The 15,956-nt window shown below is 41.9% G+C and overlaps 1 protein-coding gene across 1 annotated transcript; it reads right to left on the bottom strand.

The window, feature by feature from the left end:
- Positions 1-7,923: 7,923 nt before the first annotated feature.
- On the bottom strand, positions 7,924-14,720 carry Cox17 (cytochrome c oxidase copper chaperone COX17). Its single transcript, XM_070030143.1, has 3 exons — positions 14,507-14,720; positions 11,650-11,738; positions 7,924-8,051 (listed from the first exon to the last, which is right to left on the bottom strand). The coding sequence occupies exons 1-2, from the start codon at positions 14,611-14,613 to the stop codon at positions 11,654-11,656; spliced, it is 192 nt and encodes a 63-aa protein (XP_069886244.1). The 5' UTR covers positions 14,614-14,720; the 3' UTR covers positions 7,924-8,051; positions 11,650-11,653.
- Positions 14,721-15,956: the final 1,236 nt, after the last annotated feature.

Raw genomic sequence — 15,956 nt, 5'->3', positions numbered from 1 at the left:
TTTGAAGTCAGATGACTTCCAAGGAACTTCTGGATGAAGTTCTGGGGATATACTTTGGACTGCCAGGAAATAAATCTGGACTCTGCAAACATTAAGGTAAGAAATATGACTCTGCCTTCTTGATTCTCCCTCCTGGCTGCTGGGTTAGGAGAACCCAGAAGTTTTATTGCCTCTAAAGTACAGGTGGTAAACTCAATCACCTTCCAGAACCATCCAAATGCTCAATCCACAGGCCTTTACTTTACTATTAAAATGCAGCCAGTTTAAAAAAAAAACCAAACAGGTATTGTCAAGTGTGCTGAGTGAATCTTCAGTGCAACACATATTTACTGAATGCTTACTATGAGACAAGTATTAGGGGAAAGAAGCCTCAAAGCAAACAATGACAAGCTGTGCTGGTGACTCACTCCTGTCATCCAGGTCCTCAGGAGGCTGAGATCTGAGGATCAAGGTTCAAAGCCAGCCTGGGAAAGAAAGCCTGAAGAAAAGTTTAAGAGAATTGTATTAACCAGTTAAAGTAGGAAGTGGGGGTGCTGCTCAAGTGATAACATGCTGACCTTGAGCAAGAAAAAGTCAAGAGACTGCTGGGAAGGTGTCTCAGTGGTAGAGCGCTTGCCTTGCATTCATGAGGCCCTGGGTTCGACTCCTCAGCACCACATAAGCAGAAAAAGCTGGAAGTGGCACCGTGGCTCAAGGGGTAGAGCGCTTGCCTTGAGCTGAAGAGCTGAGGGACAGCGCCCAGGCCCAGAGTTCAGGCCCCATGACCAAACTACCCCCCCCCCAAAAAAAAGTCAAGTGAGATCTTGAGATCTTGAGCTCAGAGTTCAAGTCACAATAACCACACAAGTGTGTACGCACACACACACATACGCACACATATATACATACATACACACATACACACACACACACACACACACACACACACACACACACACACACACACACACACACACACACTTCAGTGGTAAAGGAAAAGGGAAGGACTGATTGGAGAAGAAATACCCCAAGCCTCCCTCATGACACTAGATGGACCACAATGTCATCAGAGCAGTGGAGTGTGGGGATTCCCATGTGCTGATTTTGTTCCCTGTCTGCCTCCCAACCAACCTGCATGATTGAATAAGCTGCAGCTGCTCATCCATCCACCTTAGTCATGCCCCCAGCTCTCAGAGTTGGCATCCCTGCCAGCTGTGAGCAGGAAAGGCAGGTGCAGAGAAGTAACCAAGGCTCTGCCCAAGATTGAATTTCAAAGCAGGTCATCTTTCTCAGCAAGCCTGCCCAATGAGTTGGCCTTGACCTTTAAAGAGACAGGCAGACCCCTTCTACTGCTTGCTTACCTGCCTGCCCATACTGAACTCAGGGAGCTTCCCTGTCAATCCACATGTGATTATGTGAGCAGAGGGTGCTCATGTTTATGAAGCTGCTTTGGTTTCTGCATGCCTTCCCAAGAAACTTATTTTATTTTTTTTTGAGACAGTATCTATCTGACCCACATTTGCCTTGAAATTCTGACCCTCTTGCCTCTAACCTCCCTAATACTGAGATTACAGACATGCATCCCTCCTTTCTTTTATTCTTCTTTCCCTTCTCTTCTCCTTTATCTTTTCTTGCTTGTTTTTTAAATAGAACCACCAAGTTTAGAGAAGATAAGGAAGCTAGAGATGTGGTTCAAGTGGTATAGTGCCGGCCTAGCAGAAAAGGTGTTTGCTTAGGATCACAGAGCTACTGCACAAAGAGGGATTAACGCTAAGTCAGTGTGAGTCTAAATCATACACACCTGTGTTAGAGTAATATCTTACTAAGGCTTTCGGGAGCTTATATGTAGCTATATACATTTATCACTACACAAGATTTTCATATGCTGTTTGGACATGAGTCCAAGAATCATTTGTTAAGAATAAATATGATATCCATGCCCATCAGACAGGATGTATGATTAGAATACAATGAAACATTGCCTTTAAAACCAGATTTGATAGAAGTGAAAATTTTATAGTATATATTATAGTATGTTCTTATTTATAAACATGAAAATAGTGTATTGGAAAATATTTAGGAGAGGAAACCTCCAGAAATTGGGTAATTTATTGAGTTGATTCAATTCAGGAAGTATTTATTTCAAGATAAACTGTGTACTGATGACAAAGGATATAAAGATGAACCTTAGATAATTAGCATGTTTAGAGATTTTTCTTTTTGTCTGCAAGGGGAGAATGACCCAGACGAACTGCAGTCCCATAAAATGTGTTCAAAAGAAAAAAACAAACAACATGATGGGGGCACCAAGAAATGAGGGAGAGTATTGCAGGGAAGGTGACATTTAAGCTGGTCTGAAATGAGGATTAGGTGTTCCCCAGCTAGGGGGAGAGTATCACAGGACGGGGGGAACAAAATGTAAAACAAAAATAGGTGGTATATTCCAGTAACAGAGAATGGCTTGTCATAGGTGCAGTAGCAGCAGCAGCTGTAGGCGATGAGACAGAGGTTATAAAGCCAGACAGCTAAACAGTATCTCCCAGGCATGGTCAGAAATTCAGGCTAGATTTGCAACTGTTTGATTCTGGGGTTTGAACTCAAAGCCTTGAGTTGCTTGCTTGCGCAGCTGGGGCTCTATCACTTGAGCCATGTCTTCATCTTTGCTTTTTACAAGTTATTTTGGAGATGAAGAATCACCTATTGCCAGGTCTTGAACAAAGATGTGCAGAAGACAAGCCCAGCATCTTATTGGTTTGATAAACTAAGAGTGTGCATGTGACCAATGAAGTGCAAGAGGCAAGAATTGGAAAAGCTTGTGGCAGGAAAGCCCACCCTAGACATTATGGAGGCCTAGCCCGAGTTCAGCTGTGTGATGATGCAATAGTTGGGCAGTTGCTATGGCCATGAGACATGCCCAAGGATGAGGACAAAGAGCACATAAATAGAATGTATCGAGTCATTATCATAAACCTGGAACTCTCAATCTGCACACTTCCTGAGAGGAGTAAGTTATACTTCTGCATTGCTTATGTCCAGGTAGTTGTGTGTTCTTGGAACCAAATGCATCCAGATTCAGGTCTCTGTATGGATTATTCTTCATGGAACAGTCCTTTGAACATTTGCTAATTGTCTTATTTTGTAAAAACTGAACTACAGCTGAGTGGTGGCAATCCTAGCCACTCAGGAGACTGAGATCTAAGGATCAAGGTTTGAAGCCCACCTAGATAGGTCCATGAGACTCTTTTCTCTCCAACTGACCACCAAAAAGGTGGAAGAGAAGCTGTTGCTCAAGAGGTACAGCACCAGCCCTAAGCAAAAAAGCTCAGGGACAGCACCCAGGCCAAGTTCAAGCCTTAGGATTCTCTCTCTCTCTCTCTCTCTCTCTCTCACACACACACACACACACACACATACACACACACCTACCTAAGTATCAGGCAACTCAAGCTCTAAAATTTTTTCTTTAAAGTTTGAGATAACTATGAGAGGAACTGAATTTTATTATTCAAGATGACCTGGTAGTTACATGAACAAGATAGTTTTGCAGACAATGGTTTCCTACTCAGTATCTATTTACCTCTTCCCCCTTTGTAACAGATTTTCGGTGTTTCCCAGGTATATAATAAGATCTAAGGGATGAATTGTTTACATCAAGTAGCATTATTCATTCTGCTAACACATATTTTATTGTTTCATAAGGGTATGTATAACCTAATATAGCTCAACCAGATTTAAGAGCGTCTCAAGAGTCCTGGAGAATGTTTTTCCTCTTCTGCTGGTCTTGAACAAGAAAGCCCAACTTGGCTTCATCAGTCTTGGAAAAGCAAGCTCTGAGATGAAAAAATATATATAGTTTTACAGCTAAAGAAACCCTAGGCAGCTGGGCATCAGTGGCTCATGCCTGTAATCCTAGCTACTTAGGAGGCTGAGATCTGAGGACTGTTCATTCAAAAACAGCCTCGGCAGGAAAGTCCATGAGACACTTATCTCTAACCAGCAGAAAACACTAGCATTGAGCTTAAGAGCTCAGGGACAGTGCCCAGGCCCAGAGTTCAAGCCCTATGACCGACAAGAAAGGTAGTCAAATGTGAACACTTGAGAGAAGTATCTTGGATAACCATCATAGCATCAAATATTCAATGTTATTTTTAATGGATCATATTCATATACCCACCAGTCTATAAGCTCTTTGAACACAGAGCTCATGTTTATCCACATAGTTGGTGGTGCGACTCAGTGAAAGAACCAGCTTCTCATCTCCTTGGGACAGCATGTATGTCTGATTCACCCATGAATACTCAACACCTAGGACTGTTCTTGCATGCACTCAACTTTCACTAATACATACTAAATGAACATATAAATAGGTGATTTTTTTATGTTGGACATCTAGTATGGTTATTAAAAAAATTCTAATGATCTAGACTTATATCCCAGATCAGTAGCCATTTGGCCAGGATGATTCCCTTTTGCCCAAGACTTGAACACTTGTTCTTGTAAATGGGGATTCTATTTACAAGCCTCACCCTAGAAAATGGTAACCTCGTAAATGGTAACCCTAGGCCTTTGCCTAAGGATATGGGCCTGTTTCCATTAACTTTCTAAACATTTCACGGTGACACAAAGGGAACTACTTGAAATGGACTGTAAATGTAACTTACTCAGATCAGGAATGACTGAATATTAACAGTGATGTAGCACAGGGGTGTAGCAGCATGTGGTTATCATCTCATAGTTCATTTTTCAAATCGTTTAACATTATTACTAGAACATTGCACATCATCTTTGAGCAGGCTTGTAAGATTATTTCCAACTATGGGAAAGGCCAAGGAGGGTTGCTTTAGTTCCTTTGCAAACCAAGCAGACTAACTGGCAAAAGTTAGAACAAAGAAACAAACAAACAAGATATTGGCAGGAACTGATGGAAACAGGAACTCCTAGATACTAAAGTGTGGATGGTTATCTTCCTATTCATCACTCAGGCAGTTCTCATCAAAAGCCTTGAAAACCTGCAACCTCTGGTTCATCCTTAGCTTAGTGATTAGGAAAGGACACTTATAAGGCTTTCTTATGATATTTCACTGTACAAGTATTCCAGAATAGCAAAAACAACAAAAAACAAAAACAAAAAAACCCCCAAACAAACAAAAACAACGCGTGTGCACACATGCAGGGAAAATGTATAAAAAGTTCACTAAAAAAGTAGTCCTTTTGGCTAGGCATTGGTACCTATAATCCTAGCTACTCAGGAGGCTGAGATCTGAGGATCACAGTTTGAAGCCAGCCTGGGCAGGGAAGTTTATGAGACTCTTATCTTCAATTAACTACCAAGAAGCTAGAAATGATGTTGTGACTCTAACTGGTACAACTAGCTTTGAGCAGAGAAGCTTAGGGACAAAGTCTAGGCACTGCCCCAGGACTGGAAAGACAACAAAAAGTAATCCTTTAATAGACTGGTGGCTTTAGGGGTGATTTCTTTGTATTTATAAAACCAACCAGCAAAACACAACCATATATATATATGTATATATAATCAGAATTTTATGTATTTGATATGTATTATCTTCCAGACTGAATTCTAGAGGGGCAGCTGACACATAGCAGGTATCCTAGAAAACATGGCTCCAGGATGGTAAGCTAGAGGGGATTCATGCATTGCTGATACATACACCTTTGTAAAGCTGTTCTCATGCTGAGGGGAAAAGACAATGTCCCAATTTCATTAAAAATAGATTCTATTTAGAAAATATAGAAAACTGTTCCATTTCAGTTTTAAAAATATATAAATGTAGCTAGGCATGATGGCACATGCATGGAATCCTCTCATTCAGGAGTCTGAGGCAGGAGCTCCAGCCAGCCTTGGCTACAGTAATAAGACTGTACTATGATTGTCTCCCCACTTTCCCTCCACCAAAAAAATAAAATAAAAATGCAGAGGAAAAGCCCAGAATAGCATGTATGAATTAAGAGATTATGGATCTTTGTTTCTTTTTATGGTTCCAGGACAAATTGACTATCTATCAAGAATCTATACCAGGTAGGAAGTTGGTTTATACTGGAGAGTCTAAGATTCTTTATAAAGAAAAATTCCCTATAAATTATGTTGTGCTCACTAAAAAGTACTAAATACAAATGAACAGTCAAGTAAAAACATGACAAGAATCAAGTTATAGGACATTGAAACAGTAAATGCTACTACTGTACCAAATACTTTCTATACACTGTTTGTTTTCCTGGTGCTGGGTCTTGAACTCAGGGACTGGGCACTGTCTCTGAGTCTCTGTGCTCAAGGCTAGCGTTCTACCACTTGAACCACAGCACCACTTCCAGCTTTTTCTGAGTGGTTTACTGGAAATAAAAGTCTCATGGACTTTACTGCCTGGACTGGCTTTGAACCATGATCCTCAGATCTTAGCCTCCTGAGTAGCTAGGATTACAGTTATGAGCCACTGGCACCCAGCTATATACTATTTTAATTAGTATTTACACTGCTTTATTTTGATGGTGGTACTCTGGGGTTTGACCTTGGGGCCCTGTGCTTGCTGGGCAGACATTTTTTTTTTTTTGTCGGTCATGGGGCTTGAACTCTGGGCCTGAGCACTGTCCCTCAGCTCTTCAGCTCAAGGCTAGCGCTCTACCACTTGAGCTATAGCACCACTTCCGGTTTTCTGCTGGTTTATTGGAGATAAGAGTTTCATAGACTTTCCTGCCCGTGCTGGCTTTGAACTGCAATCCTCAGATCTCAGCCTCCTGAGTAGCTAGGATTACAGGTGTAAGCCACCGGAGCCCAGCTCTGGGCAGACATTCTTACCTCTGAGCCACAACTCCAGTCCTGATTTTTGTTGGTTATTGTGGAAAGAGTTTCACTTTCTGCCCAGGCATTCATAGCTTTCTGTGCAGCTAGAATAACAGGAGCACACCATTGGATCCAAGTCTTCATTGAGAAAGAGTCTCTCAAACTATTCTGCCTACTCGGCTTTGACTGTGATCCTTCTAATATCAGCATTTTGCTAAGTAGCTAAGATGACAGACATGTGCCACAGGTGCTGGGCTCTCATGATCTTTTAAGTTAAGGTATTATTTCTTTTCAGATGAAAAAAAGCAGATTCAAAGATACTGTGGCTTACCTGACATCACATAGACAGCTGTTGAACCTGTTTGCTGTAGTTCAAAGCCAGCCTCTGAATAATAACTATCTTATCTCTAGGCACTGAACTTCTCATCTTAGTCCATTCTACAATGTAACTATTCACATTACATTAATGACCCTAGTTGAGATCTTTCAAACCAAATCATCCTAGTTTGGTACAAAGTCTAAGCAACTTCTCCAAATGAGGGAACTAGCAAAGAACAACACTGGTTTAGATAATAAGACCAAAGTTTTGTCCAGTTCTTGCCTTTAATAATAAAGTTAAAAATAAAGGGGTGGGATGTGCCTCACATGGGTAAGGCCATTTGGTTAATCCCAAGTAAACATCAGAATAAATTAAAATTAAAAAATCTAAAAACAAAATATGTGTTATCTTTTTCCTGAACCCTGGTGTTCAGGGTTTCTTTTGGTGACAGGGTCTCAATAAGTGCCACAGGCGAGCCTTGAATTTGGAATCCTCTTGTTTCTAGCTTTCTGAGTGCTAGGATTACAGAGGTACACCTTCAAGCCTGGCAAAATATGACTCATAAATGAAAGGATATTGCTGCCATACTCATTCTGAATTGGTAAAGGATATTCACTCAGATTCCATGTACCTAGTTGTGGAGATTTTCCTGGTTGAGAAAGTATCTGTTTTCTGCTAACAATGAATATCTATTGTTACTAGAATAACACCGCAACAGACAAAAGAAACTCTAGTCACAAGATTTGTGATTACACTCTTTAAAGAGTAATACAATCTTCAGGGGATACATAGGCTATGTGAGGAATACAAATAGAAATACGCCTGAAGATTTCTCACCATGGACATTTTCTTTAATAAATTATAAATACTCTATTCATTTATCAAAGTTCACAAAACAACTCCCAAAATGATTTAATCTTCATTCTTCTGGGGTTATTCATTCACAGAGCAGGCCACCTACAGAAAAGATTTATTTTAGAAAGTCAGATTTCAAACATCAGATTTGATCTGTAGAGGTACAGACTTAAGACCACTAGAAACAAATGCTTCAGTCAAGTTATTATTAACTAATTGTCATAATTACTCTACACCAGTCATGATAGATCTACATTTTAAAATTCTAGTTTACCCTAATTAAAAACTTCCTGATACTATCATTACATCATTTAATCTTTAGAATCTTTAGTTGAGGTAAAAGATTATTTTTTCCCCCAAAGATATCTCCCAAAAAATACTAAGACATTTTATTTTTACAACATTCAACAGAACAGATTTGCAAATCCCTGTCTTTGCTGATCAAAAACATTTGGCAAAGATCCAGGAAGTAGAAGGCAGAAGGTCAATTTAGTACACAAAACACTTCCTGTGCAAAGTTACTACCCTCAATCTCAAGGGCAAAATAAGGACAACCCATTAAAAATTCATTTGGAAAGATCAGAAAGGGAGAGTAACTGAACACAGGGTTCTGGTGTAGTCTGGCAGCGCCAGGCTTCTCTCCAAATACCTCTCTTCCACTCCCAATCCTAAGATGCATAACAGTCAGGTCAGGCAATTCAAGTCTAATGCACCATCATCTAGTGTTCTCTTTATTTGACTTAATAGGAAGACTCATTTAAGATTAAACTCCCAGTTCTAGAAAGCTCAAAACCATACACTTAGGAAAGGCTTAAGGCTGGAAATGTGGAAGTGCAAAAGTTTTTGTTGTTCCTAAATTAGCATTTCTGGGCTGGGAAGGTGGCTCAGTGGTAGAGCGCTTGCCTTGCATGCATGAGGCCGTGGGTTCGATTCCTCAGCACCACCTAAGCAAAAAAGAAAAACACCAGAAGTGGCGCTGTGGCTCAAGTGGTAGAGCGCTAGTCTTGAGCTGAAGAACTGAGCAAGAGCGTCCAGGCCCAGAGTTCAGGCCCCACGACAGGACCAAAAAAAAAGAAAAAAAGAAACTAAATTAACATTTCTTTTATATACTCTAGTTTCTCTTCAGATCATATAAATCTCTTGCCTCTTATGAAATTAACATTTTTTACTATTTTACAAAATTATCCAACATAGGACTTAAGTAACCATTAACTGCCATGTAAGTATATCATTTATATATACTAAAAGATTTACCATATTATATATTGAGTCACAAAATATACTAAAGCTCTCTGCTCCTAACTGAAAAAAAGTGCAACCAGAGGTTCATGTCTTGATGTAAGTTAAACACCACTGGAGTAAAAACCTGCTGGTAGACAGGAGAACCAAATGAAGCCCCAGGACTTGCAGCCCAGACAGTTTTCCACTAGGCACAGTTGTTATCAGTGAGGGGACACAGCCTTTCTCCTTCACCCTACTCTTTTTCTTTTAGTTATTAATGGCTTATTATTTCAAGTCTATGATTTTACTTATTACATATAGAAAGTAGTTTTTTTTAAGTTTCAAAAAAAAATTTCCCCCTTAGGTGGATTATATTAAGTCATGAAGAAGCAGGGTGCAGGTGGCTCACACCTGTAATCCTAGTGACTTAGGAGGCTGAGATCTGAGGACTGTGGTTCAAAGCCAGCCCAGGCAGGAATGTCCGGGAGACTCTTATCTCCAACTAACTACCAGAAAACTGGTAGTGGCACTGTGGCTCAAGTGGTAAAGTGCTTGCCTTGAGCTGAAGAGCTCAGGGACAGTGCCCATATGCCCAGAGTTCAAGCCCCATGACGGACAAAAAATAAAAATTAAAAATTAAAAAAAAATAACAAAAAGATATGAAGAGCCAAATTACTCTTTGGATTTTATTATGTGAGAAAATCAACCCATGGTCTAGTCAAGCAACTGTGATATTTATATTCTACTGCACAGATACGCTTATCCTCCCTTGTTTATACTTTAGAGAAAGCCTGGCTGTACATGAAATTCCAGAGAGACAGCAAGGAGGTGAGAAGGAAAGAAGCCAGGCTATATCACTACGAAATCAGAATGTGGCTTTGGTATTATCTCTCAGCTATCACTAGTTATAAGCAGCAGTGGGGGTGGATCTTAGGACCAGGCACAAAGCAGAGTGAGTCTGTCCAGACACAGGTTCTAGTTCTGGTCCTATTTAACCCACCTCAGGAGTCCTTTCATTACTACAAGCCTTCATTTCCTCATACATTTAATTAATAATTCTTGATTGAGTACCTACTATGTAGGTAGGTTTACACGTGTCAGGATATGATAGTGAGTGGAATGGGAATGTAAACTCTTTTTTTTTTTGTTGATTGTGGGGCTTGAACTCTGGGCCTGAGCGCTGTCCCTCAGCTCTTCAGTTCAAGGCTAGCGCTTTACCACTTGAGTTACTGCGCCACTTGTGGTTTTCTGGTAGTTTATTGGAGACAAAAGTTTCATGGACTTTCCTGCCCATGCTGGCTGTAAACCGAGATCCTCAGATCTCAGCCTCTTGAGTAGCTAGGATTACAGGTGTGAGCCACCGGCACCCAGCTGTAAACTCTTTCTTTGTTTTTTTTGTTTTGGGTCCGGTCATGGGGCCTTAACTCTGGGCCTGGGCGCTGTCCCTCAGCTCTTCAGCTCAAGGCTTAGCACTCTACCACTTGAGCCACAGCGCCACTTCCGGCTTTTTTCTTTTTGCTTATGTGGTGCTGAGGAATTGAACCCAGGGCCTCAGGCATGCAAGGCAAGCACTCTACCACTGAGCCTCCTTCCCAGCCCTGTAAACTCTTTCTTTTTTTTTTTTGCTGGTCATGGGGCCTAAACTCTGGGCCTGGGTGCTGTCCCTCAGCTCTTCAGCTCAAGGCTAGGACTCTACCCCTTGAGCCATAGCGCCACTTCCGGCTTTTTCTGCTTATGTGGTGCTGAGGAATCGAACCCAGAGCCTCATGCATGCAAGGCAAGCACTCTACCACTGAGCTACCTTCCCAGCCCCTGTAAACTCTTTCTTATACTTTACATTCTAGTTGGTATGAAACAATGACCAAAACTTTCTCTTTCTCTTTCTCACTCTCTCTCTCTCTCACACACACACATTCTACAAGTAATAGAATTAAGAACAAAGTGATGACTAGCCACACCTAGCTATTAAGATTTAACTAAAAATGCAGTCACTGAAAGTCTCTTTTATCACTAAATTTTGTATTCAAAATTCTTTTAAAATAGTCTGTTTCAGTTTTATTAAAGGATGAAATGAGAGAAATCACAACAATTCCATTTTTGTTTGCAGAAAATAATATTTCTATTTACTAAAACCCATATTAGAAGAAATAATGAACATTCTGTCTAGTTCCATAACTAAAAAAATGGGAGTATTTTGAACTTCCTATGGCTCCTCTGACTATAACCTAACTCTAAAGGCTTTTGTTAAACCCTTGAAAGTTACATACTCACTGAATGATGTTATATAAGCTCACTGAATGAATGCTTGCAACTTATTACTGTCATTTTTACCCCACACTGGAACCTGAAGTTATTATTATTATTTTAACCAATATGGACACACTAGATTAGCCAGCTGAAGTATCTTTTAACTAGCCTATTGTCCAAAGGTTGCTAAATCTGTAAAATGATATTGAAAAATTTAAAGCAATATGCTCACCATTTCATATTTTAAACCCCAGAGCTCTCATGCACTCCTTGTGGGCCTCAATTAGATGTCCACAGTGTTCTTCTCCTTTCTCAATGATGCTATAAAGCAAAGTGATCTTGTTATTTAAAAAAGGCATTATTTTTTTTTTGGGGGGGGGTCCGGTCATGGGGCTTGAACTCTGGGCCTGGGTGCTGTCCCTCAGCTCTTTAGCTCAAGGCTAGCGCTCTACCACTTGAGCCACAGCGCCACTTCTGGCTTTTTTTTTTTTTTTTTTTTGGCCTATGTGGTGCTAAGGAATTGAACCCAGGGCCTCATGCATGCAAGGCAAGCGCTCTACCACTGAGCCACCTTCCCAGCCCTAAGAAGGCATTAATAAGTATCGTGACAGATTGAAGCAGAACATGGTTAAGGGCGGCTGGTGTTTAAAAGAATGCTGTTATACCAAATAATTTTGCTTTTACATGCTTCTGTGGTAGTGTCATGCCTGAAAAGATGTTCTGCAGAACTAGTTTGTTTTTGTTTTTTAAATTAGTCATGGGACCTGAACTCTGGGCCTGGGCACTGTCACTGTCCCTCAGCTCTTCAGCTCAAGGCTAGCGCTCTACCACTTGAGCCACAGTGCCACTTCTGGCTTTTTCTGAGGAATTGAACTCAGGGCCTCATGCATGCAAGGCAAGTACCCTACCACTGAGCCACTTTCCCAGCACCTGCAGAACTAGTTTTGGGGAAAGTGAGTAATCTCATCAGAAGAAATGATTCTGCATATCAAATATTACCTTTAGATCCTATTTAAGGAACACTACTCCATAATGACATAAATCAACTAGAATCTTTTGTTAAATGAAAGGCAGAGAAGAGGTTAACTTTTTCTTTTATCACAGATGAATTAACTTTAGGTTTCTGTCCTACATTCCAACTTGCCTAAATAAATGTAGTTCTAACCATCAGGTGACCAAGATGTAAGTTTAAATCCACTTTTGATGATTAAAAAAAATCATTGGTAGGGGGCTGGGTGTGGTGGTAATCCCAGCACTCAGGAGGATGGGACAAGAAGATAACAAATTCCAAGCTAGTCTGGAGTACCTTGTGAGACCCTGTCTGGTGGAAGGGGGTACAAAACAAAGCATCACCAAAAACTAATCTAGGCCCACAGAGCTTTATTTCTAGGGCCTGTAAATTTAATTTTAGCAGACAATCAAGTGAGGTCAAGTTCAATTACAAAAACGGACTCCTCTTGACAGGCTAAGAAGTTTGAGGCAATCCATGTAAAAACAATCTAAGGAAGGAGGTAGTTTCTCCTTTCATTAAAGTCTTTCCCAACCTCCAGTAGATCAAGGGTTGCCTGCTGGGGAGAGGCTTCTGGGGATAGTGAGCTCCTTACAAAAATAACAGCATTCATTGTTCCTTTATAAAGGCTACATACACCCAAATTGGTTGGCCCTTGATGTGGTTTGTATTAGTAAACCTATACAGTAAGCCTGGAGGCAGATACATTAACAGGCTATTTTACAGACATGAGTCAGACATTATTAAATAATTTGCACAAGGACACCAAGCTGGCAGATCAGGAGTCAAAACCTGACTCTGAATCCTAGGCTCTTAATTACAACGCCATTTGGCCCAAAGATTCAATAAGCACTTACTGGTACCACTGCAGCAATTTCAGCATCAGACTGCATGAAGTCTGAATTCTCCATCTAAGTATTATTTGGCAAGTGCTGTGATTTTTTTTTTTATCAAAAAGCACTGGCTCCTAAAATCTTATTACTTCTCATAATTATACCAATTATGAGTTTGTTGCCCTCCCCCTATTTTTCTATTTTCCTACTATGAGGACAAGGGACATTATCTGAGGTATCTTTCCGATGAGATCTGTTCGGTAACTGACACTCTAAGCAAGAACAAACAAAACCTAGAAAAATGTTCCTATCACCTACATTGTGGACTGGTAAAATGATCTTTTAAAATACAATTTTATTGTTATCGTTGAGGTGTTGTATAGAGGGGTTACCATTTCATACATCAGGTAATGAGTTCATTTCTTTTTTTGGACAATGCCACTTCTTCCTGTGCTTTCTCCCGGTTTCCTCCTTCCATCTCTGACCAATGGTGAATTGATTTTTATCTTTTGGTTGCCTTAAAAGAGTTGAAGGAGAAGCCGGGCATCCGTGGCGCACGTTTGTAATCCTGGCTACAAATGAGATGTGGTTTAAAGCCAGCACAGGTGGGCAAGCCTGTGAGACTCATCTCCAAATAACCACCCAAAAGCCAGAAGTGGAGCTGTGACTCAAGCTATAGAGAGTGAGCCTTGGGGGAAGTGGGGGGAGGGACCACACACACACACACACACACACACACACACACACACACACACACACACACACACACGGTGGAGGGAGACTATTTCAGGAGTGTATGATCTGTAGGTATGTGGGGGAGGGAGCCATTGGGAGCGTCCAGTTTTTACTCTGGTCTTGTCATATCTAGCCCTTAGCTCGTGGTATAGCAATCACAGGTGTGCCTTTCTAAGCTCCTTCAGATCAGGTAACGCTTTCCACACGCGATCGCGTCCTCGGACTTCTGCATAGTGCTTAGCACGTGCGATGCCGACGAGCTACTCGTGGGAGGTATCCAGGGCCGACCTGATTCTCTCTCGGGTCCCTCTGTCTTTCCCCCCGGCTCAACTGGGCGTCGGGTCAGACCGTGGACAGACAGACAAATCGGCTGACTTGAAAACCCACGGGGCCCTCTAACTCTGGGGAGCCTCACAGCCCCGGAGGGCAGAGGGCAGGGGGCGAAAGGCAGAGGGCAGAGGGCAGGGGCAGAGGCGGCCTAGGCCGGGCGCCCGCCCCGGCGCCGCACTGACCACGCATCGCGCGCCTTCTTGGTCTCCGGACAGGCGCAGCAGGGTTTCAGCGGCTTCTTCTCCTGCGTCGCAGACGGGGCAGGGCTCGCGGCCGCCAGACCCGGCATCTTTCCAGACCGAAGCAGCTGTGAGCGTGAACACCACCACCTCTCCCAGCCCCGGCAAACGCCGACCCACAGGCCACTTCCGCAGTCGCCCCAGAGGAGGCAGGAAGTCCGGCCTCTCCCACAGAGGACGGGGCCAAAGGTCGGCGGAGAAGAGGAAGAGGCGGGATTTAGGTCTTCACGAGAGCGCATGCGCAGCTTTCTCTTCTGTTTCCTTTCTCTTTTCCTCTTCCTCTCTCCCCTTTCCCCTCTTTCTCTCTCGCTTCCCCTCTCCCTCTCCCTTCTCCCCCCTCCCCCCTCTCCTCCCCTTTTCCCCCCTCTCCCCCTTCCCCCCCTCATCCCCTCTCCCCCCTCCCCCTCTCCCCCCTCCCCCTCTGGTCATGTTAACTGGGGAACTGTAAGGCTGCAGAGATTTCGCAACCCCCCTACCTCCCAGGAATGTGGAAACTGAAGCCCAAGAAAGCTGACCCTCCTTGCTTCTTACTGACCCAATTAAAAATGAGCAGAAAGGACATTTGAACAATCTACAAGTATTGGCAGGGAAAAAGTCTTTTAATCTGTTGGATGTATTCAATCCTCAGTCATGTGTTATGACTTCCACCTGCTTTTAGTATGGGTTATTCAAATATACTAATTCACTCATGTACCAATTAGTAAAATGGAGAACTTCCCTCGCCTTGGCATTTCTTGAATTTGGTTTGATAGATAAGTAAACTAGTGCCCGAGTAGTGTTGCACCAGTTATTTGCAATAGACTAAGCATAATTCAGTTTTGTTTTCTTTTTCCTGCAGAGAACTGATGGTGACAATTGAATTCCCACAATGGGAAAGTGGGATAAAAGTGGCGTGCATTCCCTTTGCCAGCCAATTCTCTGCAGGAAAAAATAAAATTATGTTCATCGTATCGCAAGTAACCCCAAGTAGCTGGGATTACAGGCGTAGGTCACCATGCGTGCCTTTCATATTTAAAAGCAGGACTGCAAGGTATAGATATTTGGGGTGCTCAGAAGTAATGTACCCCCTAACCAGTGTGTTTCTATATTTCAGAGATTCAGCTCATGGAATCTGTGGGTATCTGTGAATGGAGTTGCAGAGAGTAATTTTCTACATGTATATTTTCCAATTTATTCACTCATACTCATTTTGTCATTAGAAAACTTAATCAGCATGATTTTTGTTTAATTTTGGATTTATATGTTGACTAATATGACATTACCCAAATGTTCTCCTTTTTGTTTTTGTTTTTGTCAGTCGTGGGTCTTGAACTCTGGGCCTGGGTGCTGTCCCTGAGTTTTTCAACGCAAGGTCAGCACTCTACCACTTGAGCCACAGTGCTTCTTCCGGTTT

Source organism: Dipodomys merriami, unplaced genomic scaffold (assembly GCF_024711535.1).
Source record: "Dipodomys merriami isolate MVZ:Mamm:240054 unplaced genomic scaffold, mDipMer1.0.p SCAF_2, whole genome shotgun sequence".
Taxonomy (NCBI): Eukaryota; Metazoa; Chordata; class Mammalia; order Rodentia; family Heteromyidae; genus Dipodomys; species Dipodomys merriami.
Note: the sequence above shows the minus strand (reverse complement) of the source record. Positions and strands in the feature narration are given on the sequence as shown.

What these genes read in the sequence shown, in the direction of transcription:
- Cox17 (XM_070030143.1), bottom strand. Translation starts at nt 14,613, where the DNA reads ATGCCGGGTCTGGCGGCCGCGAGCCCTGCCCCGTCTGCGACGCAGGAG. An exon ending in AAGAAGGCGCGCGATGCGTG is followed by an intron (nt 11,739 to 14,506) that starts GTCAGTGCGGCG and finishes TTTGCTTTATAG; the next exon opens with CATCATTGAGAAAGGAGAAG.